The sequence below is a fragment of the Henckelia pumila genome, chromosome 4, assembly GCF_033568475.1.
Source record: "Henckelia pumila isolate YLH828 chromosome 4, ASM3356847v2, whole genome shotgun sequence".
Lineage (NCBI taxonomy): Eukaryota > Viridiplantae > Streptophyta > Magnoliopsida > Lamiales > Gesneriaceae > Henckelia > Henckelia pumila.
In genome coordinates, this window is record NC_133123.1 from 39,005,895 (window position 1) to 39,033,158 (window position 27,264).

Consider the following 27,264-nt stretch of genomic DNA (forward strand, 5'->3'; position numbering starts at 1 on the left):
CTGTATTCGATTCGAGATCATTTCAAATATATTTAGAACAATACAAGAGATCATAATACATAAGAGTACACTACAACCAAAACTCAAATTAATATAAAACAACTGTGTGTTCCATATAATCATCAAATCAAGCATAAATCAACAATGCTTCCACTGGAACATGTATATCTCCTCGAAGGTCTGTGCTCGAGCCAACTTCCATAACCGCTTTCTCCTGTGCAAGTGTGAAGATGGAGCATACATTGTTTTCTTGATTATGAAAGCCCAATATTTTTTGTTATGTCGACGATAACTTCTCAACACCTAAATAAAAACAAAATAATTTACATTGAGCTTAAAAAGATAAAATCGTGTATGAAAATTTTAATAAAATTAGATAATAATAAATAATTTAGTATTATTAGATTCACAAAATTATCTACTAAATGTTACAATCAATAACATGATGACTCCCCATAAATAGTCGTTCAGGCGCTTGATAATATCAGGATGTCTGTCCGAGAAAAATTGAACTCGTCGAATAGAATGCAATGATATGAAAGTAGAATACCTCTCAAAATAAAATGTTTAGATGTTCGTGTTTGTTATCTACCCTCAATATCATTGTGAGTTTCATTCATATATAAAGATAAATCACAATAAGGACATTATCGTCATCGTTTAGAAACACGAACATCTTATGATGTGGTGCTATGTATTGCATAATCATAAATTCCGAAAAAAATTATGCTAATTTGTTGAGACTCACAAATATATTCATCAAAATACACCCACTATAGAATATTGAAATTACAAACATATGTTTTTTACGTTTATAACAACAACAAAAAAAAAAAACAAGGTTTCCATATTTTATTTTGAACATAATAAATAACATAACATTCAATATAATAAGATAAACACTGAAGATCATGATTTAATTCATAACCCATTCCGCAACAAAAATATCACAAAATCACAACTGTAAATAGAATATTCAAATACGGGCTAATTGCATCCACATCCCCTATGAAAAGTCTAAAAGACATAAAACCTCATGTGTAAAATTAATAGCATGTTAGACTCTATGTTTTAAAAAAATTAGCATAAAAACCCCTATGAGAGGGAATAAATGTGCCCGAGTTTGTATAACATAGGGGTGAAATGTGCTACATTTTAAAAAACTTAGGGATGCATTAGCCTATTAATATTTCTTAAGGGGTTTTATGCTTTTTAGACTTTTCACAGGGGGTATGGATGCAATTAGCCCATTCAAATACTATAAAAACTATCACATATAATCTTTATAATCCAGTACTAAACTATAAAAATTGACAATAAAATCGTTATAATCAAGAACAATAACGAATTTCAGATAATTAACCTATAATTAGTTGAGATGAACCACAGACCCACAGATATACATAAAACCTAAATATTCGTCATCAAATCTGTATAATTTTAATTTTTTTATGAAACTTCCACATAACCACCACACAATATACACAAAACATCAAAGAATTAGTCAATTGGAAAAGATTAAAAAAAAAACAATCATCAAGATGAAATTTCATCTAAAAAATTTCTTAATTTTCCAGCAAAAAAAAAATTACCTTGAAGTTGATGTTTCAATGTTGGTTTTCATATAAATTTTCAAAATAAGACGCTTCTTCACTTTAAACTCCTTTATCTCATTTTTTTGCACCAAAACTCGATGAAAAAGTATAGATCGTGGCTGGTTTAAGCATTGAAATTCAAGTAGAAAGACGTTGAAGAGATGGAAGATTGGAAGGGGAGAGAATTATTATTAAAAAATAAATTATTAATTAGTTTATATTATATTTAAGGGCAATTTCGTAATTTACTTCGTTTAGGAGTTCAAACAATTGTTGGTATGTAATCAGGGAGTTAGAACAACAAATTTCCGAGCAGGGACGGAGAGAAAACTTTAACTTTCTATCAGGCATTTATTGATCATCTCCCATATTATGAAATTACTGAGAAGAAAGTTATACTAATTATTTATCTTACATTACTTCACGCATGCATGTTTCCGGGATTCAAGAATTCTTTAAACCTCTAAAATCCCAGAATCCAATGCCACCCAGAATCCATAACCTTTAATAAAATTAGAAATTTCCAAAAATTTGCCCATTTGCACATTGGGTTTTTTTTTTTTGTTTTTATAGTGTGAGAGAAAAAGATCGACACTTTGCCACCTCGCCGTGAAAGTTCCTAACTGGTGGAGCAATTTTGTGCGTTCGTGCTAATGTGTGTATTATTTTGTTGCTTTGCAAACGTATGGCAGCGATAGAAAGTCGACTGAATTTATCATGTGTTAAATGTTTAGTTGTTTTTTTTATTTGTCTGTATTGATTTGGAACTAATTTAGCATTCAAATGAAAGAGACTTAATATAGGTTGGATTTACCGGAACCCCATGTTTTCAGTGACTCTCAGGACTTTAACCCCCCTCATCTTCTTTCCATTTATGCTACCAAAAAATGTGGCCCGCCCTCTTCACCATTTCTAACATGTATGTTTAGTTTTCAAGGTGTATTCTTAATTGGTATATCACAAGTTTCTGGTTTCTTGAAAAGATGACGATGTAAGTTGAGTTATTCGTTTGCTGAATCATTGGAAAATGAAAAATGTGAGGAGGTTGTTTGTGTTCTTGATTTCTTGTACCATGGGAGTCATTTGTATGGCTGAGAATTCCACTGTTGTTTCTGATGGGAAAAGAGTGTTGAACATTGGAGCTTTGTTCACTTTTAACTCGGTTATTGGGCGGTCCGTAAGGCCAGCTCTTCTTGCTGCAGTTGAAGATGTCAACTCTGATTCTAGCATATTGAAGGATACAGAGCTCAATCTCATCATGGAGGATACTAACTGCAGTGCATTTCTTGGAACTGTCGAAGGTATAATTGGTTGTCTTCGACTTAATGACTTTTTTATGGAGCTTTGTTCAATCAGTTGTTTCAAGTATTTCAAGCTTGAAAAGGTAGTTTTTGTTCTTCTGAATAGATTGTCTTATAGGACAATTCTTGATATTTTCTTGTTTTCTATTAGAGCTTAGGCTTGAACAGAATCCTTGTCATAGTTTTAATAATGAAAGTCCTGTCTGCGAGATTTTTTTCTTACCTCCTCCTTTTAAGGTCATGGGTATTATTTGTTAGTCTAAATTATGTCAAAGACCAAAGATGATTGGCCTAAGAAGCTATTGGCCATTACTGTATAGCAACAAAATATTCTCGATGGTGGTCGTAGTCTTAAATCCCCGGCCCTAATAGAAAAAAAGAAAGCTAGTAAGCTAGTAAAACATTTTTATAATCTGAAGTTGTCCCACATATATTTTTTGAATTTATTTGGGTGTCTATATGTTGAGGCTTTGTTGCGTTTGTAATGCTCTTATCGTCGGGTGCTGTAGATATGAAGTCGACGAACGTTCGAAGTTCATGATGTGCTATATGGTCAATTAATTCTGTAGAACAGCAAAAGCAAATGTGGAACTTGACTTTTTTAGGTTTTTAAAGTTCAAATCATGAAATATTCTTCCACCTCCAAATTAATTTACATAGGCTGCTGCTGCCACAATGAAGCTAAGTGTTAATAAAATCAAACATCATGCTAAATTCAGTAAATTCTGGTTCAGTTTATTAAGTTTCGAATGATACTTATCTAAGATGTGATGTCTGCAATTGTGCAGTACAATGATAGTTTCTTTTGGCTTCAGTTTTTTTATAGAACGATATGCCTTAGTTCCTAATAATTAATAATGAGGAGTGGGAAGAAACTATGACAGTGCATTCTTACTTGTGTAGCTATGCAACTAATGGGGAGAAAAGTTGTAGCTGCAATAGGTCCACAGTCGTCGGAGATAGCTCATGCGATTTCAAATGTCGCCAATGAACTTCACATACCACTTTTGTCGTTTGGTGCCACGGATCCGAGTCTTTATGCTCTACGGTACCCTTACTTTCTTCGAACCACTATAAGTGATTATTTTCAAATGCATGCCATTGCTGATCTTGTTGAATATTTTGGCTGGAAAGAAGTGGCTGCAATCTATATCGATGATGATTATGGTAGAAATGGGATTTCTGCGTTAGGCGATGCGCTTGCAACAAAACGTTCCAAGATTTCTCATAAGGCTGCATTTCTTCCTGGAGCTTCAAGAAGTGACATTGAAGAATTGTTGGTAGGAGTGAACATGTTGGAATCACGGGTTTTTGTCATACATGTGTATCCAGATTCTGGTCTCACTATCTTTTCAGTAGCCAAGGAACTTCTAATGATGAGCAGTGGTTACGTTTGGATTGCTACAGATTGGCTTCCATGTCTTCTAGATACTGCAGAAGCCATTGATCCTGACACAGCCAATCTTATACAGGGAGTTGTAGCTTTTCGCCATTACACTCCCGATTCTGATCTCAAGAAAAGATTTGATTCACAATGGGGCAACTTAAAGAATACAAGTTCCTCAAAGTTTAATTCCTACGCTCTGTATGCCTATGATTCTTTGTGGTTACTAGCCCGAGCACTCAATGTTTTCTTGAGTGGTGGAGGAAATGTAAGTTTTTCTGATGACCCAAGATTGTTTCACACAAATGATAGTCCCCTCCGTTTAACGCCCCTCCAAATGTTTGATCAAGGACCTGAGTTGCTCCAAATTCTTACTGCAACCAACTTTACTGGTGTGACAGGACATTTTGGGTTTGATTCGGAGAAGAATTTGATCCATCGGGCATTCGATATTCTAAACATTGGTGGAAGAGGATTTCGGAGACTTGGTTATTGGTCGAATTACTCCGGTCTTTCTATTGTTCCTCCAGAAATATTGTACAAAACACCAACAAACACTTCAACCAGTAATCATCATCTTTATGATGCAATATGGCCTGGTGAAACTTCAAAAAAACCTCGAGGATGGGTGTTTCCAAATAATGGGAAGCCCATGCGTATTGCAGTGCCTTATAGGGTTACTTTTACCGAGTTTGCAAACAAGGATAATGGAGCTTTAGGGGTCAGAGGATATTGCATTGATGTATTTGAAGCTGCAATTCAGTTGTTGCCATATCCTGTTCTTCACCAATATGAGTTGTATGGTAATGGCCAACGAAATCCTTCATTCAATGAGCTTGTCAATGATGTTGCTCAAAATGTAAGTATTCTCATACCAAAGTAAATCAAAAGTTAAGTCAGTTTGCCTGTTTTTCTGGCACATATTGTACCAAATTCTGCAAAATCGAAACATCATACTTGGAACTGCTTTGTGAACATATTTATGGTTTGAAATTTGTTTTTTGACTTTAGATTTGGGAACTTATTTTATCGTCCTTGCACAGAAATATGATGCAGCTGTGGGGGATGTGACTATTACGACAAATAGAACAAGGATAGTGGACTTTACACAGCATTACATGGAATCTGGCCTCGTCGTAGTTGCTCAAGTTATGCATAATAAATCTAGTCCGTGGTCTTTCCTTATGCCATTTAGTTGGGAAATGTGGGCTGTGACTGGGATCTTCTTTCTTTTTGTGGGAACTGTTGTCTGGATTCTTGAACATCGAACAAATACCGAGTTCCGTGGTCCCCCTCGCGAACAAATTGTTACCATCTTTTGGTTGGTATTTCTAGAAAAACTTCAGTATACAAGACTCACTCAAAACACACGTCTTTTTTAGTCATAGAAACGTGTACCAACTGCTTCACTTCTGTTGAAGGTTAAAGTTTCGATCATCAAAAGTTCGTTGAAAGTTTGAAACTGTGCATGAACTAAATTAACAAGCTGCCGCACATGCTTAAACATGTGCTCATTTGGATATTTACACAACACTATTTGATCATTCATAAGATCATTACTAAATTGTGTTTTGTCTTTCAGGTTTATTTTGTCAACAGTATTCTTTTCTCACAGTAAGTACACTATAGTTTCCTCCTTTTTTGAATACCAGGGACGATCTTCTTGTCCGTTCTTGAAATTCAGTGCTTAACTTTGATCGGATTATACTCCATACAGGACAAACAACAGTAAGCACGTTAGGACGACTGGTGCTGCTCGTCTGGCTCTTTGTAGTGTTAATCATCAATTCAAGCTATACAGCTAGTTTGACATCAATGCTCAAAGTGCAGCAGCTGTCTACAAGTGTTCAAGGAATCGACTCCTTGATCTCAAGTTCTGATCCTATAGGAGTCCAGGATGGATCTTTTGCATATAAATATCTTACAGAGCAACTAAACATAGCAGAGTCGAGGCTCCGAATACTGAAAAGCGAAGGTGACTATATTAAATACCTTCACCTAGGTCCAACTGGTGGTGGAGTTGCTGCCATTGTTGATGAGCTTCCTTATGTCGAGCTATTCTTGTCAAGCACACCGTGTTCGTTCGCTACTGTGGGACAAGAGTTCACAAAAAGCGGCTGGGGATTTGTAAGTATATTTATATTTTAAAATTTGAAGTTAGAATTCATTAATCCTTTGTAAAACTCTGACACCGTGATATGGCACATTCTACCATTTGTATTATAATTGGAGTGGCAAATTCCTAATGAAAAATGAAGCTTTTGGGTATTATTAACTGCCCCTTCTATCTTATTTAGCTACTTATGTGACAAAAACATAAAAACGTGACGTTTACGTTGCTATATAATTCATAAGATCTGAGATTGAAAGACAGCATAAACAATAAATAATGGTATAGTGTTGAGCACTCAGATCCTTCAAAAGTGTTTGACTAGCTCATTCTTAAGAATTGGGTGTTTGTCCATGCATATACTTCCATGAAAGTTGTTTTAACTTCGCCTTATGAAACATCTCTTCAGGCATTCCAAAGGGACTCGCCGCTGGCGGTAGATTTGTCAACGGCTATAGTCCAACTCTCAGAAAGCGGCGAACTCGAAAAAATCCATGACAAATGGCTCTCACAAAGAGAATGCTCGATTCCGACCAGTTTGGCAAATGACAACCGGCTCTCTCTCCAGAGTTTCTGGGGACTGTTTCTTATATGCGGCATTGCTTGCTTTATGGCATTAATAGTGTTTTTTTGGAGGGTTTGTACGCAATACTATAGATATAATGCAGAGGGAGAGCAGCAGAATGCTGAGGAAACCGAATCTTCAAGTTCCGGCTGGCGTGCCTCCTTAGCCTCTAACTTCAAAGCTTTGATTGATTTTGTTGATAAGAAAGAGACTGAAATCAAGGAAATCCTGAGGACAAAGAAAGGAGAGTCGGAGAGGCGTGACAGTCAGAGATCGGACGAGAAAGCTTAGTTAATATGGTCTTGTTCTCAACATTTCTGAGTTTATAATAAACTGTTCCATTCCGGCTGTTGATGAAGGATGGATTTCATCGTACTGTGTAAATAGAAATTTATAAAACTTATATATAGATGAAATATTTAAACGAATATTTGGAAAAAGGTTGATTCTTTACACGAGCTTGGAGTTTGATACTGTTAAGATTTAGTTGATGCTGCTATTCATGTTTCATCTAGAGAGTTTATGCACATTAAAAATAAAGCGAAATCGAATATTTGGCCTTGAAGTTGTATGGAGTTCATATTTTTTATTCTTGATTCTATAATTCTTTTTCGTCGTGCAAGACCTTTATTGCTAATATCATTTGTAATTGAATTAACCTTGTGCTGACTAATGGTTGAAGCTAATTTCAGACCCTCGCTTTTCAAGTTTAAAATATTGAACACCACCACATATGCGACTGAGATACGTGCTCTCTCCGTCCCACTCATTTAAACTTTTGTATATTTTCACACATATTAAGAAAGTTTTTAGAGTGGTAAATTTTAAAACAATTTTTCAATTTACTCTTATTTAATGAAAATTTTAATAGGATAAGAGAGTTATACAAGTAGTTAATTATGGATAAATTAGTAAAAAAAATAAGAAAGATAACCAGAAATATCAAAACTGGACTACATTATTAGGATGCATGAAAAAATATAAACCAAATTATTCACATGCATATTTGGGACTTATGGGGTGGCCGTGGACCATTACTCATTTGAAGGGATGCCATGGAAGCTGAAAGCAAATTGATAAAAAAAAAATTTGTGAGTTGGTTTCACGGGTCAATTTTGTGAGACATATCTTTATTTGAGTTATCCATGAAAAAAATATTACTTTTTATTTTAAAAGTATTACTTCGTATTTTAAATATAAGTAGGGTTGACCGGTTTCACGGATAGAATCTGTGATATTATCTCACGTATAAGATCCGTGATACCGTCTCACAAAAGACTTACTCAATATACTTTGATCGTTACAAGAAACTACTTGAATATTTTCCATTTTTTTAATTCAACTCGGTGAGTAGGTTTTCCGTGCATACCTGCAGTAATCAACATATACATTCTATTACACTATTTATTTATAACATAAATAACAAAAAATGATATTTTTACAATGAAAAATAATACTTGAATGAGTACAAGATGACCCATGAGACGATCGCACTGAATTTTTGTGCAACTCGGTGACAAGTTGATTTTAATTGGGTGTTCGTCCGGACCGAACCGATCCGAACTGAACCGACGAACCAAATTTTTCTGAAAATCCGAACTGAATTTCACGGTTCAGTTAAAAACTGAAATATTTTCGTTTTTTTGGTTCAATTTTCGGTTTAACCGAATTTTTATTTATTTAATTAATTCATATTTATTTATTAATAAAAGCAAACAAAAAATGAATTAAAATATTAAAAAATAATTTAAATTTTTAGAAAATCAAAAAACCTATTTTCAGTTCGGTGAACCGAACGAAAAAAACCGAACCGAACCGAACCAAACCGAACCGAATTTTCGGTTCGATTTTCGATTCAAACCGAATTTTCGGTTTCGGCTCGATTCGAGTGATTAACCAAACCGTGAACACACCTAGAATTTATTGAATAAATGTGAAATTTATATGAAATGAGTTTTAAAATCCCACCGTCAAAATCATCAAAACAAATTCTCAATATATATTAACGATGACCCGCCAATGAGGTCTTGGCCTAGTGGTCAAGACTGAGGCCCTGAGACCACGAGGTCTCAGGTTCGATTCTCGCTGACTGCGGATAGATTTTCTAATTTATTTAAGTAGATTTACGTACTTTCTTATCTCGAGACAAGCACGTTTTGAGTCCATGCTCAAGTCCCGTCGGTTGTGCGGGCAAATTTCACTCTTTAGTGTTGTAATATGATGTAATTTCGATATTCGATACAATTTGTACTTAAAAAAAAAACAATGACCCCAATAAAGAGAGAGAAAGACTTAACTGTAATAATAAATTCTAGGAAATTTGAATGTAAGATGTTTCAAATAAAATGTTTAATTATGTACAAAATTATATCAGCCACATATGCATCCGAGTTACAAATTCATAAACCTTTAATTTTTGTCATTATCACGATGTAATTTTTGTCGTCAATTCAGTTTGATGTGTTGAAAAGTTTACAATCAACAATGTGAACAAACTCGATCCCAAAATTAATTGGTATGTATGAAATATAATTGAAATTGACATCACATGACCTTGCAGAAAAGAAGCCAAAAGCTAAACGCGGTCTCGACATGGTCAACGATTGGGCATCACTCTTTAGTAAAAACATGCAAAAAATATTAGTAAGCCAAAGAGATTTATAAATTGTCCAAATTTTCTTGTAAAAAAAATTAAATAAATAAATTGTCCAAATTATAATTTATTTCTCTCAAAATTTATGTCTGTATAAGGTGAATCCACCATACGTGCCCCAACCATTCGGTTCAAGCGTTGGTTTGTAATGTTCGAGGGCTCGTGAGTAATTCACATATTTTTCACAGTGAGCCATCAACATAAAATATCGTGTCAACAGTTTGAGATACTTTGATCGGACTATATTAAATTTACACACAAAAAAAATATTATGATCAACTTAACAATGCATATTTTTCGGAAAAATGACATATATCACCTTGTGAATTTTCGGATTTGCTGATAACCTCTTATGAAATTTTTTTGAGTTAATAGTCTTCTGTACTTCTAGATTTGTAGCATACACATAACTTTAGGCTAAAAATGACTAAATTATTCTTAAATGATTTTTATGAACTATTTTATCATTTTTTATTGAAAATTTAAATTAAAACATCAATGCATTAACTTATATTTTCAATTAAGTTTATTTATACAATCAATTCAATTAATTTAAATATTAAATTTTATTTTAAAAAATAATTAAACTGATTAATTAATTTAATGTAATAATACAATTTCACGTTACACGTATAGAAAATATTAAGGTAAAATAATTATATATAATTTTCAAAGTTATTTAACTAAATTTGATTATTTTATTCAATTAAATATAGAATTATAAAACAAAATTAATTTAATTATTTATTTAAGTAGGGGTATTTTTGTTATTTTTTAGCTGAAAAAGATGTGTATGCTACATATCTGAAATCACATGGAGTTATTAACTTAAAAACTTTCATAAGAGATTATGAGCAAACTCGAGATTTCACATGAGTAATATATAGTATATACATTTTTCCCTATATTTTTCTTACCTAAAAAACAATATATATTTGTCTCATTTATTTAATTTTTAATAATATAAAGTATCATTAAACTTTTTTTTATTATTTCTCTCTGTATATAAAGAATCTCACCCTTAGACACCATCTTTTGTTTTGTCAAAATTGCTTTTATGTGATATAGATATTATATTTTTGTTTTTTTTTCTTTTGTTTGTTTTTTTTAATTTCGATATTTCAAATTTCAAATTAGTCCCTAAATACGTTTTACAAATATTACGATATTTCTTCTATTTGAATATAAATCAAATTAATTACAAAAATATTATAGTTCGAAGCACGCAATGCGTGCATCAATACACTAGTATTTATAATTTACCGATAATCGCAGACTGCATCCACTTTTCAAAACAAAAGATTCACACATTATCTATACAAATTACAAATATGATACAAAAAGAATTTACAAACTATAACAAAATAATCACAAATAAACTTGATAGTTTTATCTAGTAAAATTAATTAAACTTCAAAAATAAATATACAAAAAACTGCACAAACACGTTATATATGTATATCATAAATAGATTTGCAAATACTGTTTTGGTGTTTGGCAAAATAAAATTTTAAAACGGGATTGATATTTGATGAAATTTTATGGGATTTCATTTAACTAAGTGAAATCCTTATAAAATTGGTCGGATTTCATGGGATTTCATGGAATTTGGGTGTATAAAAACAATAAAATTATTTCTAATAATAAATTTATAAACTTTCGTTATAAATTTAAGTTTTTCTAACATTTTTGTTTTAAAAATATAAATTTCCTAAAATTATGATAGTAAATTTTAATATGTATTTTAATTTTTTTCAAAACACCAAAGTGATATTTGAATTCCATGAATTCTAATTTCAAATCCAATTTCAATTCTAAATCCAATTCCAAATTTCATTTTTTAGGCATCCAAACATATTGAGGAAAAACTGTGAATTAATTTTTATTTATAATTATCTTTGTCAATTAAATTCATTTTACGTGTTCCCATCGAACAATTTACGTTAGCATTTTTTCTTTTAATTTAGGAAAAATTGCATATATCACCCCTGTGAAATCGCGTGTTTGATGATAACCCCCTATGAAAATTTTTTGAGCTAGAATCCCCTCATGATTCTAAATCTGTAGCATACACCCCTTCTGGCTAAAAAATGACTAAAATACCCTTAATGTTATAATACAATTTAATATTAAAATATATTTCGTGTATGACAAATATTATGATAAAATAATTATATATAATTTTCATAGTTATTTAAATAAAATTTGATTATTTTACTCAATTAAATATAGAATTATAATACAAAATTAATTTAATTATTTATTTAAGTAAGGGTATTTTTGTCAATTTTTAACTGGAAAGGGTGTGTATGCTAAAAATTTTGAATCACATGGGGTTATTAGCTTAAAAAAATTTCATAAGGTGTTATTAGCAAACTCGAGATTTCACAGTGGTGATATATGCAATTTCCCCTTTAATTTATACACTATATTTTGGATCGAATTAATTAATTGTAGCGACTACCTCTTGTGTCGGGGGTTGACCAAACTACTGAGTGGAGTCTATAAAATGGTGGTGTGAGTGAATATAGTGAACAAATTAGTCCTATATTCGATTGGGAGTAAACTTTTGTGGAGTTGATATATTTTTATTGATTTTTATATAATTATAGAAATAATTCTATGGATTCCTGCAGAATTCTTAGCAGACTTTTTGGAAGATTTTTAGGACATTTTAAATTTTTGTATGGAATTTTATAGATTATATAACTTGAACGATATTTAAGATGCTGATTTTCAAATATCTACAAACAAATTTAAAAATGATTAAATATTAATTTACTCATTATAATACAATGTTTAAATAGAAAAAAAAATTAATTAATAGTGTGTAAAACATTATAAACGTAAATACAAATTTAGAAAAGAATCAAAAATAATTTCATGGTATATAGATTTTTTTTTTGAATCTAAGGTTTCAAAATTTGTACTAAATCATTCCCTAGAAGTCAATTAAAGTTTATTGACATTTTTGGATATCTATAAGCTTTTATAAAGTTTTAAAAAATAAAATGTCAAGTTTGATTACTTCTTAAAACACTCCATCAGATTCCATGTTGAATACTCTAAATATGACTTTTTAAAACTCTGAATCAGTTTTCATGTTGAATATGGCAGAACGTTTATAGAGTATATAAAAGTTACTTTTTAAAACATTCCATCAGATTCCATGTTAAATTCTGCTAAGTACGACTTTTTAAAACTCCGAGTCAGTTTCTATGTTGAATGCCGCGGAACGTTTATAGAGTATCTGTTCTCTGGCATTCGGAATTACTTCAGAAGATTCTCGAACGAGTTGACTCTGGTGATCGAGGAGTTCGATGGATTGGAAAGCAACCAAATCTACGAGGCTGCGGAAGCCTATTTGGGCCCGAAAGCCAGCCCCAACACCCGTCGGCTCAAAGTCCGCAAGCCGGGGAAAGAAAAGAGCCTGAATATCACAGTTGATAATGATGAAGAAGTGTTGGATTTTCACGAAGGAGAGAAATTCAGGTGGGTTTGGATCTGCACAAAGACTGAAGCAATTAGGGACTTTTACAATCCCAGAGACAGGAGGAATTCGACCGAAATCCGGTCGTTCCAGCTCACATTCCACAGGAAAAACAAAGACTTGGCGATCGAGTCTTACTTGCCATACATCGTAAACGAGGCAGAAAACAAGAAACAGGAGAAGAAAACGATCAAGATTTTCACGGTTGATTCCGACATAATTAGAAACACGTGGACTCGTGTAAATCTCGATCACCCATCTACGTTTGAGACATTGGCCATGGATTCAGATCAAAAAGAGATGATCTTGAATGATCTTCGACGGTTCGTCAAGAAGAGAGATTATTACAGGAAAGTGGGCAAGGCCTGGAAAAGAGGCTACTTGCTGTATGGTCCTCCGGGGACCGGAAAATCGAGCTTGATCGCAGCAATTGCGAATTATTTGAAATTCGATGTGTATGATATGGAGTTGACTGATTTAAGGAGGAATTCTGATTTGAGAAGATTGCTGTTGGGCACTGCAAATAGGTCTATATTAGTGGTGGAGGATATTGATTGCACAATCGACTTGAAAGATAGGTCCGAGTATTCTAATTATTCTCGCGAGCAAGAAAGAAAGGTGACTCTCTCTGGATTGTTTAACTTTGTGGATGGTTTATGGTCGAGCTGTGGAGACGAAAGGATCATAATTTTCACCACAAATCACATCGAGAAGCTCGATCCAGCCTTGCTATGACCCGGTCGTATGGATGTGCACATAAACATGTCATATTGCACCCCTTGTGGCTTCAAACTCCTGGCGAGTAATTATCTTGGGATCCAGGACCATGCTCTGTTCAAGAAAATCGAGCATCTGGTGGCTCTTGCTAAAGTCACTCCGGCCGAAATCGCGGAGCAGCTTCTCAAGCATGATGATCCTAATATTTCCCTTCAAGAATTAGTTGATTTCATACATTCCAAGATCAAGCAAAACGAGGAGGGTGAAGCTAAAAAGTTAAAGCAAGAATCAGCTGATGTTGAACAAGAAAAGAAGTGAGAGATCTATTATCTATTATATTATATTATATATATTTTTATAAATATGTGAGCTGAATGGGTATTTTTTTCATTATTACATAAGGAATATGTTTTTTCTCAATTAATTTTTCGCGTGACTCTAGAATCAATTTATTTGCTTAAAAATTATATTATGCACTCTTTCAAATGAAACAGTAAAATACCATTAATATTTTTAGAATCGTATTTTTCTGTTGTCTAGTTTTTCCTACAAAATATATGTAACTTATTTAATACACACTATTTTTCTATTAACCTAAAATCACTGAAGGAAAATCAATATAATTTGTAGTTGAATTAACCTTGTTGTTGTGATACACGTAACTATATTTACGATATAATAAATAAAAATATCTTTGTAAATTATTTTATATATTAGTGAAATAAAATTAAGATTTCTAATTTTAGTTTTATTCTAAATTTCTGTTCTCGTCTTATATATATTAAGAATTTGAAAATTGAGTTATGTAAAGAAAACTTATTATTTTTATTCACTAGTCTTATGTTAAAAATAATAATTTATCTTAATTGTTATTTTAATGTGAAATACTTATTAGTATTTAAAATTTTAACCAATTTTATAAATTCATTCAACCATCATAATTAATTCTCTTATCTAATTGGTAGTGTTTAAGATATTATCCTTGCACTAAAACGAAAGTGAAAACTTTAAAAATTTATAAAATACACCACCTTTTAAATTACAAGAAAAATTATGTTATCTCTTGGGAATATATATAAAATCTATTTTTGTGTCCAAATTATCAATATAGATAATGATACCCCTTGTAAATATTTTGACCCGAACACATTCATGATAGGTTTATATGTGTTGGCCCAAAAGTTAAAAGAATCATTATTAGGAGATTCGGTCTGGACCAGTTATCACATGTTGGGTCTTGTCATGACCTGGACTGTTGTTAATGAGTCGACCCGAGCTGGGGCCCAATGGACTGTGCATACTTTTCTAGTTCAAGTGGAACTCAGATACATTGAAGATAATTTTGGCTATTTTTAAATATTCGGGAGATATGGATAAGCTTGAGGGCGGTCCAATGAATGAGAGTCCTACCTCAGAACTAGTTGGACTTCGACTACGTAACTTATTTTTTTTTCCTATAAATACAAGTACTATTATGGTCTTAGACATTCACTCTCACTTTTACATTCACGCACTCATATTCTTCTGTTTTCGCATTCATCATACCCTCTGCCTTCAAGACATTGACATATGCATCGGAGGGGTCACGCCGAAAACACTTTCGGCGCCGCCCTGACCTAGCTGTTGCTTATGCAGAATTCATTGGTGCCTGACCCGACCTGCTTTATAAAAAAGTTGGAGGATCCATTCTACCAGACCGAACCCGGAGGAAAATTTCGACATCATCAGATAATTTATTTGTCATGTGCTAAAAAATTATATTGACTAGTCTTTAACCAACCATTACGCCCTAATTACTATTTGTCATAAACCACCATGACCTATCAAATTCCTACCCACTAACCCATGTTTTCTCCTCTCAATTTACTACCCACCTTTTGTCCATTAAATTATATTTTTCCTCAAAACCGTATGAAACTCATTTGCTTTAGTAAGATTAACATTTTTTTGTTTATTTAATATAGAATAATTATTATTTTAACTCTTTTTCATAAATTACTATCAATATGATAATAACTTTTCTAATTAAATTGGTAACCTTTAATGTCCCTTTGTCTTGTGTATATAAATCTCTATTCTCATTACCTAATCCAAAATTTCATCCTCCACCAAGAATTTCTAATTTGTTGTTGCCAACTTGTATCTCTAGTTGACAGCACAATCTTTCTACCACCACTTCATATATTCTTCCCTTTAAACTTACTATACATTTATTCATTCTAAATGATCTTAGCGGTAGGAAGGTATTTTTGCCAGTTTGACTATACGAATTTCCATTTTCTAATGGAACGGTAGTGGTAAATATCAAAAGCGTAGATATCGATTGCCATAGAAAGACTCAATTTGAGAATTCTTGGATATATAGCTCTTAAGTTTTTTTATCGAGTATGGTCCATGTTAATTTCCACTATATGAATCTGAGATCGAGGTAAGTGGGCTTATATATATGTTTTAAAATAATGATGTTCTTGATTTCGAAAAATCGATCATACATTACTCGTTTCATGTCATTTGATTTCGTTTCATATTTTATTCTGCATGATTTCTTGTTATGCACTGTTAGAATTCAACTTAAAAAATGGTAAGGAAATTCCGAAAACATGATATGATATAAGGACCTGATGTGGTGGGTTATAATAAAAGTTTAAGGCCTCGTCCTTTTAGAGGAATAACAATTAGGGACTGATCAGTAACCATGATTAACAAAATGAATAACAGTGCTAAGTCTAAGTACATGATTCAATTATGAGATATTATGCAGCCTTGCTTCAAACTCTAATTGTTTCTTGTCTTGAATTCTGCTGCGATATGCACTGGAACATGCCTCCTTTGAATTCGTATCATGTATATATATTCGATATTTGTGTGTACGATCGGCCTCCACTTGCTGAGTATTTTTCAAAACACTCACCCCTACTTTCCTTCTCAGATAAAAATAAAGAAGAACTTGAAGATGAAGATCATAGCTAATATTGGACTCGTGAAAAAAGAGAAATTTAGAAGTGCTGCTATTATTTGAGTTTTTTTTTTCTATGAAGATTAGTTTTAGCTTCCGCTGATGAATTGGTTTATGATTTTTTATGAGATGTAAGAAGAAATTTTGTCATGAAATAATATACTGATTTTTTGTTAAAGTCTGTACTATGAAACTTGTTGTTTTTGAATGTTATTTGAAAACAATACCGATGTCGACCAACCCCGATTTTGGGGCACAACACTTGTATTAATTGATTAATGGTTGTAGCTAATTTTAGAACCTTGCTTTCCAAGTTTAAAATATTAAACAATAGATACAAAAAATTAAGTCTCTTGTGAGACAGTCTTACGACCAACCTTACTTATTTTTACAATAAAAAATAATATTTATTAATCATTTGAAGGTAGAAGAGGGAAGCTTGAAGGAAATAGCATACTTTGATTGTTATTGGTGGCATAACTCAGTCTAGTTCATAACTGTACTAAAAAAAAAAATAATACTTATCACTCAATCAATTAGATAATATTCCTCCATAACTTAAATATTAATATATAAAATTTTTTGGACATGATCTCGTGTACAACACCATTGTTGGATCAAGTGGACCTCATACAATGTCTACATGATCCAACGGTCATGCAATGCGAAGGATCCAAATTCCAAAATACAATATTTTTGCAGTGATCATATGAACATCAAGTAATACTTTTCAAGGATCGAGTTGTCATAGATTCGTCTAACAAAATTGAGCACTGAGACCGTCTCACAGAAATTTGTATGTAACTTTATTATTATTTTATTTGGAATTATAAAATACCTGATTCCATATAAGTGTATTACTTAATCCTTTTTTTTCTGGTCACTATTACAATGAAATTTTTGTCCTCCACCTAAAAATATTGGGTTTGATTTGGTTACATCAGTCGTCTATAACTTTACAATTAAGCATGTGAAGAATAGACCAAAATTACTTGCTAGGAAATTTCGTTGAAATCGGAAAGCACCTGCAGAAAAAGCCAATACCTAAAGTCTCTAGTTGGTCAAAACTTGGGCTGCACCTGCACACTTCTTCGGCCTCCTTGCTGAAAAGCAGAAACCTGGAAAAAAATATATGTGTGACGCAAAAATAAATAAACATGTTTATATCTAAGTCAAACATGTTCCAGAACTGCCTACGAGGCTTAAGCCTACTGGCTAAGACTGAAGCTCTGAGTCATATAGTCTCAGGTTCGATTTTCGCTGTTCACGGATATATTTTTTAATTTATTTAGGTAGATTTTCTAATTTATTATATTTAGGTAAATTTTGTAGTTTATTAGTAATTTATTTGTTTGAGATAAGCAAGTCTCGAGTCTATGCTCAAATCTCGTCTATTGTGCGGACAGTTTCCTTATGTAGTTGTATTTAGTCTATACGGTTTGAGCCTTTGAGGCACTTGATGATCCGACCATGTGACTCTTATTTAAATTTTAAAAAATCCATTATCAGTTAAACAATGTATACTTTTCTCATTTATCTAATACTTAATAAAAATAAATAAACATCAAAATGCTATGTTATTAAATTTAATTTCCCGAAACTACCTGACCGCGTCCACTTTTCAAAATAAAAGATTACCACATTATCTATACAAATACAAACTACAAATATTCTCCAAAAAGAATTAACAAACTATAACAAAATAATCACATATGTTCAATACAAAGTGTTCATAGTTTTATATAAAACCTAATTAAAATTAAAAAAATAAGTATCCAGAAAAAACTATACAAACATGTAACATGTACATATACATCAATAGTTTTTATTAAATATATGTATTAAGATACTTAGGAAAAATAGTGAGCTGCGTTTTTGCAAAAGTAATCTTTGTCATTAAGATACTTGGGAAAAATAGTGAGCTGCGTTTTTGCAAAAGTAATCTTTGTCATTAAAAATTCATTTAACGCGCGTGTTCCCATTGAATTATTGATGTTAGGATTTTATTTATTTATTTATTTATCATATTATGGGTCGAATATTCGAATTAATTAATTGCTGCGACTTCTTCCTTGTGCGGGAAGTTTGTCCGAAACAACGGAGTGAGTCTATAAAATGTTGCGCGTGAGAAAATAAATATTAGCGAACACATTACTCTCATATTTCTCAAACACAAAGAATCAAGAAATTCAAAGCAATTCAAATCTTGAATCACGAAATTTGTCCTTTCTTTGATTTCTTGCATAAAACCAATGGCTTCGTCGGAATCCAAGTTAGCCACCGCGAAGACCATCCTCTCCACCGTCGGCTCCATCGCCGCCGCCGCCGTGGTGGTGCGCGGCGTGACCCAAGATTTCCTCCCTTACGAATTCCAGGACTACGTTTTCTCCGGCATTCGGAATTTCTTCAGCAAATTCTCGAACCAGTTGACTCTGGTGATCGAGGAGTTCGATGGATTGGAAAGCAACCAAATCTACGAGGCTGCGGAAGCCTATTTGGGCTCGAAAGCCAGCCCCAACACCCGGCGGCTCAAAATCAGCAAGCCGGAGAAAGAAAAGAGCCTGAATATCACAGTTGATAATGACGAAGAAGTGTTGGATTTTTACAAAGGAGAGAAATTCAGGTGGGTTTGGATCTGCACAAAGACTGAAGCAAGGGACTTTTACAATCCCAGAGACAGGAATTCAACTATGAAATCCGTAATCAGGTCGTTTCAGCTCACATTCCACAGGAAAAACAAAGATCTGGCGATCGAGTCATACTTGCCATACATCATAAACGAGGCAGAAAACAAGAAACAGGAGAAGAAAACGATCAAGCTTTTCACAGTTGATTACGACAATATGTACGACATAAAAGAGATGTGGACTCCTGTAAATCTCGATCACCCATCAACGTTCGAGACATTGGCCATGGATTCCGATCAAAAAGAGATGATCTTGAATGATCTTCAACGGTTCGTCAAGAGGAGAGATTATTACAGGAAAGTGGGCAAGGCCTGGAAAAGAGGCTACTTGCTGTATGGTCCTCCAGGGACCGGAAAATCGAGCTTGATCGCAGCAATTGCCAATTATTTGAACTTCGATGTGTATGATCTGGAGTTGACTGATTTAACGAGGAATTCGGAGTTGAGAAAATTGCTGCTTGGTACTGCAAACAGATCTATATTAGTGGTGGAGGATATTGATTGCACCATTCACTTGAAAGATAGGTCCACTACTACTGCTACTACTACTAAAGAGGATTCTTCGTCACACGAGGAAGAAAGCAGGGTGACTCTCTCTGGTTTGTTGAACTTTGTGGATGGTTTATGGTCGAGCTGTGGAGACGAAAGGATCATAATTTTCACCACGAATCACATCGAGAAGCTCGATCCAGCCTTGCTACGACCCGGTCGTATGGATGTGCACATAAACATGTCATATTGCACACCATCTGGCTTCAAACTCCTGGCGAGTAATTATCTTGGGATCCAGGACCATGCTCTGTTCAAGAAAATCGAGCATCTGGTGGCTAATGCTAAAGTCACTCCGGCCGAAATCGCGGAGCAGCTTCTCAAGAATGATGATCCTAATCTTTCCCTCCAAGGATTAGTTGATTTCATACATTCCAAGATCAAGGAAAATGAGGAGGCTGAAGCTAAAAATGTGAAGGAAGAATCAGCTGATGTTCAACAAGAAAAAAGTGAGATTATATCAAAGGAATTCGAACTATCGAGCCCGAATTAAACGGACGGATTGTTATCCGAGTAAATTTTGATTTAAAATTTTTTAAAATAAATTATATGTATACAAGCTAGGGGGTAAAAGTCATATGAAACGAGCTATGGGGCCTTTGCATGAAGGAGAAGAAAATGGCTGGATGAAACGAGGCAAGTCATGTGCAAGCTTCTAACAAAAGTATTGAGAATTTGTAGGCATAAGATTTTGTGTTGCACTTAACTTGTTGGATAATGACGAAAAATTATATAGCGACTTCAATCCATATTGTTGTTATGATCTGTATATATATAATATTTGTCCAATCGCCTAATTTTATATGGGGAAATTAAGAATATAATGTTATAATATAAGTCTAAAGGAAAAAGCTTGCTTATAGTAGAGACGATGAATTCTTTTTCACTTCTAAATAAAAATTTGATAACAAAAATTCAATTAGGCTGAGTTTGGATGGATGTATATCAATATTCAAATAAAAGTAAGTCCATAAATTTCAAATCCACTCTTTACATGATTATATGATATTTGTTTTTAATTAGTATGGGTTTTAAATTCACCAAATAATGATGTCATTTGAAATATATTATATCTTGCATTAATTACTAGTGTGTAAAAACTTAAGATCATGTGGATTTAAAATTGCAAAAACCACAAAACCACATATATTAAATTTATTATCATTTACAAGATGTGTTTTGAAAAAAATTAGGCAATATTGCATTGTGTTTTATGACTGGTTTTTAAAAACATGAGGTATAAAGACCATTATTTTCACATAAGAGGTTTTATGTGTTTTTTTAACGAGGATGCTATGTGATAGTGTAGTCCGGTCCCACAAGAGAAAAATTGAAGATTAAAATCAGTTTATAATAAACTATATATAATGTAATTCTATAACAACTTAGCTAGGCTAATAACTTTCGTAAATCGATAATGAATACGATAAATATAGGTGGATAGTAAATATAACACTTACTAATTTTATTTATTAAAAAAATAGTATAAACGAAATTGTCGAAATGTTGATGCCTAAGAAACCATATATAACAAAACACTACAATTATAAAAACATGAAATAAGATATTAATTAGAAAATCGTGTTTAACAACTAAAATTAATTTACACTCACATTTCATTTTCATGTATAATAACGGAGTAAATGAAATTTATTTTTGTTTGTGGAGTTAAGTTCTTAAATAATTTTTGCAAATCATCAGAAGAATTGAGAATTTGAGAGTAGGTAAAAAAACAATTACTATCAAAAGAATTAGTAATATACTAATATTAAGGTGAAAGTTTGAGACAACGTTGAATTGCATAGGACAAATATCCTAGCTGTAATTGCTCAGCACAAAGTGTTTATAAATATTGTTAATTTGTGTTAAGCAACGGCCAGTTTGAAATCAAATTATTTTAAAATTAAATTAACAAAAATGCATCATTAATTGAAAAAATTATATATTTTATTCATTGGAAAACGAAATACAATAATTGAAACTAGAATCACACCAACTGAAAATTACATATTCCATTTTTCTTTAATTTGGTCACAAAGACGTTCATGGAACACAAGCTGCTTCGACGTCATTTGTGAAGCATCCTTCATAAGGATTTCGTATTCCTTCAGCAAATATTTTTTCTTCTTTGCTTCATATTTGATCAAGGCAGCTTTTGTTTTCATCTCCTCTATTGCAAGTTCTTTTTGTTTACATTCAAATTCATTCTTTTTTATGTCGATATACTGAGTAAACAATTCAAGCATACGATTGTATTTTTCTATCATACATACCATGGGCGAACTGACTTTGTTTCTCCCTTTCTTTTTTTCGGCCTTTTGACCTATTGGACGATTTTCTTCTTCATTTACGTCTTCATCGAGACTCGAATCTTGGTTCGATGAAATGTTGCTAAAAGAACCAAATTGAGGTCCATTTTGGGAGTTTTGACTGTAAGCATTTTCTTCCGATGTGGTTGTAGAATTCATATTTTCATCCATAAGGATAAAATTAGTATTCAAGAAATAAATATTGAAATATAAGAATGGTAAGAAAATATTTTTTTTTTGTTAAAAGGGATAGAAAAGAGATATTGAGTTTGATTGATGAGTAGAAATGTATTCATGAGAAGAATGAATGAGTTTTTTTTTGAGGAAGAATGAATGAGTTTTTAAAAATTGATTAATATTTATAGGAAGATTTTATTACTATTTTATTAACTAGCCGTTAGAGATTTTAATTTTTATTTAAATATAAAAATTAATTATATATATATATATATATATATATATATATATATAATATTACCTGTAAGAGCCGTTAGGTTATAGACTTTTTAAAGTTCTTTTTATAAAAAATTTGACATGGAAATGACATTTTTCCCGAAAAATTAATCACAAAATAATAATAATAATAATAATAATAATAATAATAATAATAATAATAATAATAATAATAAAAGAGTAACAATTAGATGGACAATCTACAACGGTCACATTATTTATTCACACAAAAAATATTAATTTAGTTTTTTTTTAAAATTTTAAAAAACTTAAGAGTGATTCATGTGACTTTTTTTTTATAACTATTTCATAATAAATAAAAAATGTGTTATTTAGGCTTCATCTTTTGTAAGTTCACTCCATCTTTAATATATATACTCCAAATTGACAATGTATCCTCTAAATGATTGATTTTATTTTTAGTAAATTCATTAATGATTTGAGAAATTTCAAAAATAATTATGTAGAATGTTAATGAACAAAAAATTATGGTTAAATTTATTAATCATTAAACGCAAAAATAAGAATAAAAAATTAAAATTAATTATTATTTTTGTTTTTGTGTTAATTTATATTTGTTTATCAAATATCCGTAACAAATAATGTTCCGTTTTTATTTTTTAATTTTGATTACATATCTTTTTATTTTTTTAATTATATCTTAGCAATAAAATTTTAATTAAGCATAATATTTTCAAAAAAAAAGTACTAATGTATAAAAAAAATTATTTGTCATGGTCATAGTTAATATATTTGTGTCAAAAATATAACTCTTAATTGTAGAGCAAGATTGACCTGTCACCATCTCACGAGAAACCAACTCTAGTTTTATATTATGATTATGACATGTATAACCACAAATTTTTATTTAATTAACATAGATTCATAAGCGTGGGTATCACACAATATACATATTAGTGATATTACAGTCAAGACTTGGGCGCCACTCTCCTTGCTGACATTAATTGAATATAAAATATAGTTATAAGTCGGAGAATTAAATATGTTTATTATTTGTTTTCTCTTCTACTTGAGGTTCTTCCCAATAATTTTTGTTGGTATAGTTAGGTGAATCAACCGAACCAGTGTCGAACTTGAGTTTTACGTGGTTGACTTAAAAAAGAGAACATTGCTTTTTGTCATCGGTATGTTTGTCATTTTGCGATTACGATCCTTTATATTTTTAATTTTAGTTTTAAACTGCTATCTTTATTTTTTTGACAATTTTATTCTTTTTTTAATATACTAATGTGGCACCAATGCAGTATTGATGTGAAGCAAACGTGTATATATAATGCCACTTAAAATATTTTCGAAGATAAATGATTGAAATTGTCAAAAATCGAAACATGCAGGACAAAAAATCGAAATCGTAGAGTAACAAACTTACACAACCAAAATTACAGTTTTTCAAAAAAAAAAAAAAAAAAACTAAAGTAATCACTAGGGAGCCTATAATTGTGTGTGAAGATCAGCGAACATAATAGTCTAATTTATAAACAGAAAGAAATTCAAATCCTGAGAAAGTACCAATCTGATCCCACATTGGAAATTCTTGCTCGAAACCAAAATGGCATTGTCAGAATCCAATCTAACCAATACCGCAAGGTTCATTCTCTCCAACATGGGCTCCATCGCCGCCACAACTCTGGTGGCGCGTGGCTTTGCTCTGAATCTCCTCCCACCTGAATTGAAGGACCACGTGTTCTCCGGCGTCTGCAAATTTTTGAGCAGATTCTCTAACAAGATGACTCTGGTAATCGACGACTTCGACGGATTAGGCAGCAACCAAATCTACGAAGCTGCTGAAACATATCTGGCTGCCGCCAAAGCCAGAAGGGACGACATACGTCGACTCAAAGTCTGCAAGTCAGAACAAGAAAACAGCTTCAACATTGCCGCGGAAAGCGACGAAGCGGTGTTGGATTTTTACAGAGGAGAGAAATTCAAGTGGGTTTGGAGTTGCACAAGCACCGCAGCAAAGGTCTTCCACAATCCCGGAGACAGGAATTCAACTGTGAGACATGAAACCAGGTCGTTCCACCTCACTTTCCATAGGAAAAACAAACGAATGGCCCTCGATTCTTACTTGGCACACATCATAAATGTGGCCAAAAACAAGAAACACGAGAAAAAGACAATCAAGATTCACACTGTTGCAGCTTATCAGCATATGCAGTACAACATCAACGATATCTGGGCTCCTGTAACCCTCAATCACCCTGCTACATTCGACACTCTGGCAATGGATACAGATCAAAAAGAGATGATCTTGAATGATCTCGACCGGTTCGTAAGCAGGAGAGAACACTACAGAAAAGTGGGCAAGGCCTGGAAAAGAGGCTACTTGCTGTATGGTCCTCCGGGGACGGGAAAATCGAGCTTGATCGCAGCAATTGCGAATTATTTGAACTACGATGTGTATGATCTGGAGTTGACTGATTTAACGAGGAATTCCGATTTGAGAAGATTGCTGCTTGCTACTGCGAATAGATCTATATTAGTGGTGGAGGATATTGATTGCACAATCGACATGAAAGATAGGTTCAGTAGTACTGAACAGGCCGTTTATTTTCCCAGGAAGGAAGAAAACAAGCAGGTGACGCTCTCTAGTTTGTTGAACTTTGTGGATGGTTTATGGTCGAGCTGTGGAGACGAAAGGATCATAATTTTCACCACGAATCACATCGAGAAGCTCGATCCAGCCTTGCTACGACCAGGTCGTATGGATGTGCATATAAACATGTCATATTGCACTCCTTGTGGATTCAAACTCCTGGCTAGTAATTATCTTGGGATTCAGGACCATGCTCTGTTCAAGAAAATCGAGCATCTGATAGCTATTGCGAAAGTCACTCCGGCCGAAATAGGCGAGCTGCTTCTCAAGAATGATGAACCTGTTGTTTGCCTTCAAGGGTTGATTGATTTCATGCATTGCAAGATTAAGGAAAATCATGAGGAAGCTATAGGTGAATATCCTTATTAGGAAGAATCAGTAATTTGACATGCATTACAAAAAATATTGGCTAGAGTTAATGAAAGAATTTCAATATTCCAAATTATTGTTATCCTATATATGATATTTGTTCGATGGCCTAATATTAATTTAGTTTTGCTAAAAAAAACTAAGAAGAAGAAGAAATAATTACAGAATTCAATTAGATTGCGCGCGTTGGATGGGTTGATTTCGTTGGGAAGAAGGAATTGATTCGGTGACTGATATAATGAAAAGGAAAAATTGCGATTTTAGTTTTTTATATTTGTAAATTTTAGTTTTAGTCCGTTATCTTTATTATTTTGGCCATTTTAGTCCTTTTTCCGACGTGGCGCTGATATGGCACCAATTCAGTGTTGATGTGAAGATGACGTGTACAATGTCACATAAGTATTTTTGAATAAAAAAGACCGAAATTGCCAAAAATCAGAACATGCAGGACTAAAACTGAAATGTGAAAACATAGAGGACCAAAATCGCAAAATGACAAACATACAAGATTAAATTTACAATTTTCCCTATAAAAAATGACCTTCATTTGAATTTGGTGTATTTGAAATTCATCATCACAATTATTACTATTGAGTATTGAAATTGCTTAATGTGGTAGAATGTATTTGAAATTCGTTTGAATCTTGTCCATCCAAACAAAAAGAAATTTGGAGTCATGGATTCAAATTACATCAACACAAGATCTATCTTAATTTAATTCCAAAACACGAATATTATTCAAACTCAAATAATATTAGTGAAGGGAAATTTCCACCTAACAAGTGTTGAAATATTTCTTCTACTTGTTTTGAAATACAATTTAATTCCGAAAAACGGATATTCAAACTAAATTTATCGAGATGTGACAAAAGTTGTATTAATTAGAGCGAAACCAGGACACGTTCTTGGGATTTAATTACGAGGAAGAAAAAATTGGGGATTAGTGCAAGCATGTTTATGATACGATCGATTGGAACTTCAATTTATAATTTCTATATTATTATTGTTGGGATTTAAGTTAATTTGAGGGTATTGGAATTATAGGTGGTTGACTTTTGAGAGTTTTGTATCTTACAACAAACATATGGATACAGAGTCATTTGAGAACTAGTGTTTGTATACGTGGTCAGTAGATGTCCACAAAGATGATGCATGTACATGGCATGTTGTTTATTTTTTTATAGTGCTCTCATTATTTTTTATGTAATCAAATTTATGCTCATTGAATAAAAAAATACATTTTAAAATTATAATTTATTAATTTATCAATTAATAAATAATTATTTAAATTAATAAATATCATGATCTCATCATTTTATATAAGTTTATCCGAAAGTATAATCATTATTAATTTATAAAAGTTTATCCCATACACACGTTTTCATCATTGCACGGGTGAAAAGGAAGATATGATCTCTGACTTCGGGTAAATTCTTATTTACCTTGTTCATTTCAACCTACCTACAAGATGCATGGTTATTTGAATTTTATGTAGTAATAAATTAACATC

The 27,264-nt window shown here is 32.4% G+C and overlaps 3 protein-coding genes and 1 pseudogene across 6 annotated transcripts; all 4 read left to right on the plus strand.

Moving 5' to 3' along the window:
- Positions 1–2,446: 2,446 nt before the first annotated feature.
- LOC140864925 (glutamate receptor 3.4-like) lies at positions 2,447–7,463 on the plus strand. Of its 4 annotated transcripts, none has more exons than XM_073269338.1 (6): positions 2,447–2,896; positions 3,800–5,139; positions 5,324–5,601; positions 5,863–5,894; positions 5,998–6,407; positions 6,800–7,463. In XM_073269338.1, the coding sequence occupies exons 1-6, from the start codon at positions 2,623–2,625 to the stop codon at positions 7,244–7,246; spliced, it is 2,781 nt and encodes a 926-aa protein (XP_073125439.1). In that variant the 5' UTR covers positions 2,447–2,622; the 3' UTR covers positions 7,247–7,463. The 4 variants fall into 4 exon arrangements, with proteins under 4 accessions (XP_073125439.1, XP_073125441.1, XP_073125442.1 ...); XM_073269340.1 differs by having other exon boundaries at positions 2,760–2,905; positions 3,723–5,139; XM_073269341.1 differs by lacking the exon at positions 2,447–2,896 and having other exon boundaries at positions 3,839–3,944; positions 4,031–5,139.
- Positions 7,464–12,777: 5,314 nt separating this feature from the next.
- LOC140860884 (AAA-ATPase At3g50940-like) lies at positions 12,778–14,228 on the plus strand (annotated as a pseudogene).
- Positions 14,229–18,921: 4,693 nt separating this feature from the next.
- On the plus strand, positions 18,922–20,775 carry LOC140864252 (AAA-ATPase At3g50940-like). Its single transcript, XM_073268303.1, has one exon. It carries the CDS (start codon positions 19,024–19,026, stop codon positions 20,497–20,499), a length of 1,476 nt encoding a protein of 491 aa, XP_073124404.1. The 5' UTR covers positions 18,922–19,023; the 3' UTR covers positions 20,500–20,775.
- A 3,066-nt stretch (positions 20,776–23,841) lies between these two features.
- On the plus strand, positions 23,842–26,129 carry LOC140866461 (AAA-ATPase At3g50940-like). Its single transcript, XM_073271451.1, has one exon. The coding sequence runs from the start codon at positions 24,339–24,341 to the stop codon at positions 25,752–25,754; it is 1,416 nt and encodes a 471-aa protein (XP_073127552.1). The 5' UTR covers positions 23,842–24,338; the 3' UTR covers positions 25,755–26,129.
- The last annotated feature ends 1,135 nt before the right edge of the window (positions 26,130–27,264 follow it).

Excerpts from the sequence above, each read along its gene's own strand:
- LOC140864925 (XM_073269338.1), top strand. The coding sequence starts at position 2,623 with ATGAAAAATGTGAGGAGGTTGTTTGTGTTCTTGATTTCTTGTACCATG. Across the intron at positions 5,140-5,323 it reads TCAATGATGTTGCTCAAAAT|AAATATGATGCAGCTGTGGG; the intron begins GTAAGTATTCTC and ends GTCCTTGCACAG. Across the intron at positions 6,408-6,799 it reads CAAAAAGCGGCTGGGGATTT|GCATTCCAAAGGGACTCGCC; the intron begins GTAAGTATATTT and ends ACATCTCTTCAG.
- LOC140864252 (XM_073268303.1), top strand. The coding sequence starts at position 19,024 with ATGGCTTCGTCGGAATCCAAGTTAGCCACCGCGAAGACCATCCTCTCC.
- LOC140866461 (XM_073271451.1), top strand. The coding sequence starts at position 24,339 with ATGGCATTGTCAGAATCCAATCTAACCAATACCGCAAGGTTCATTCTC.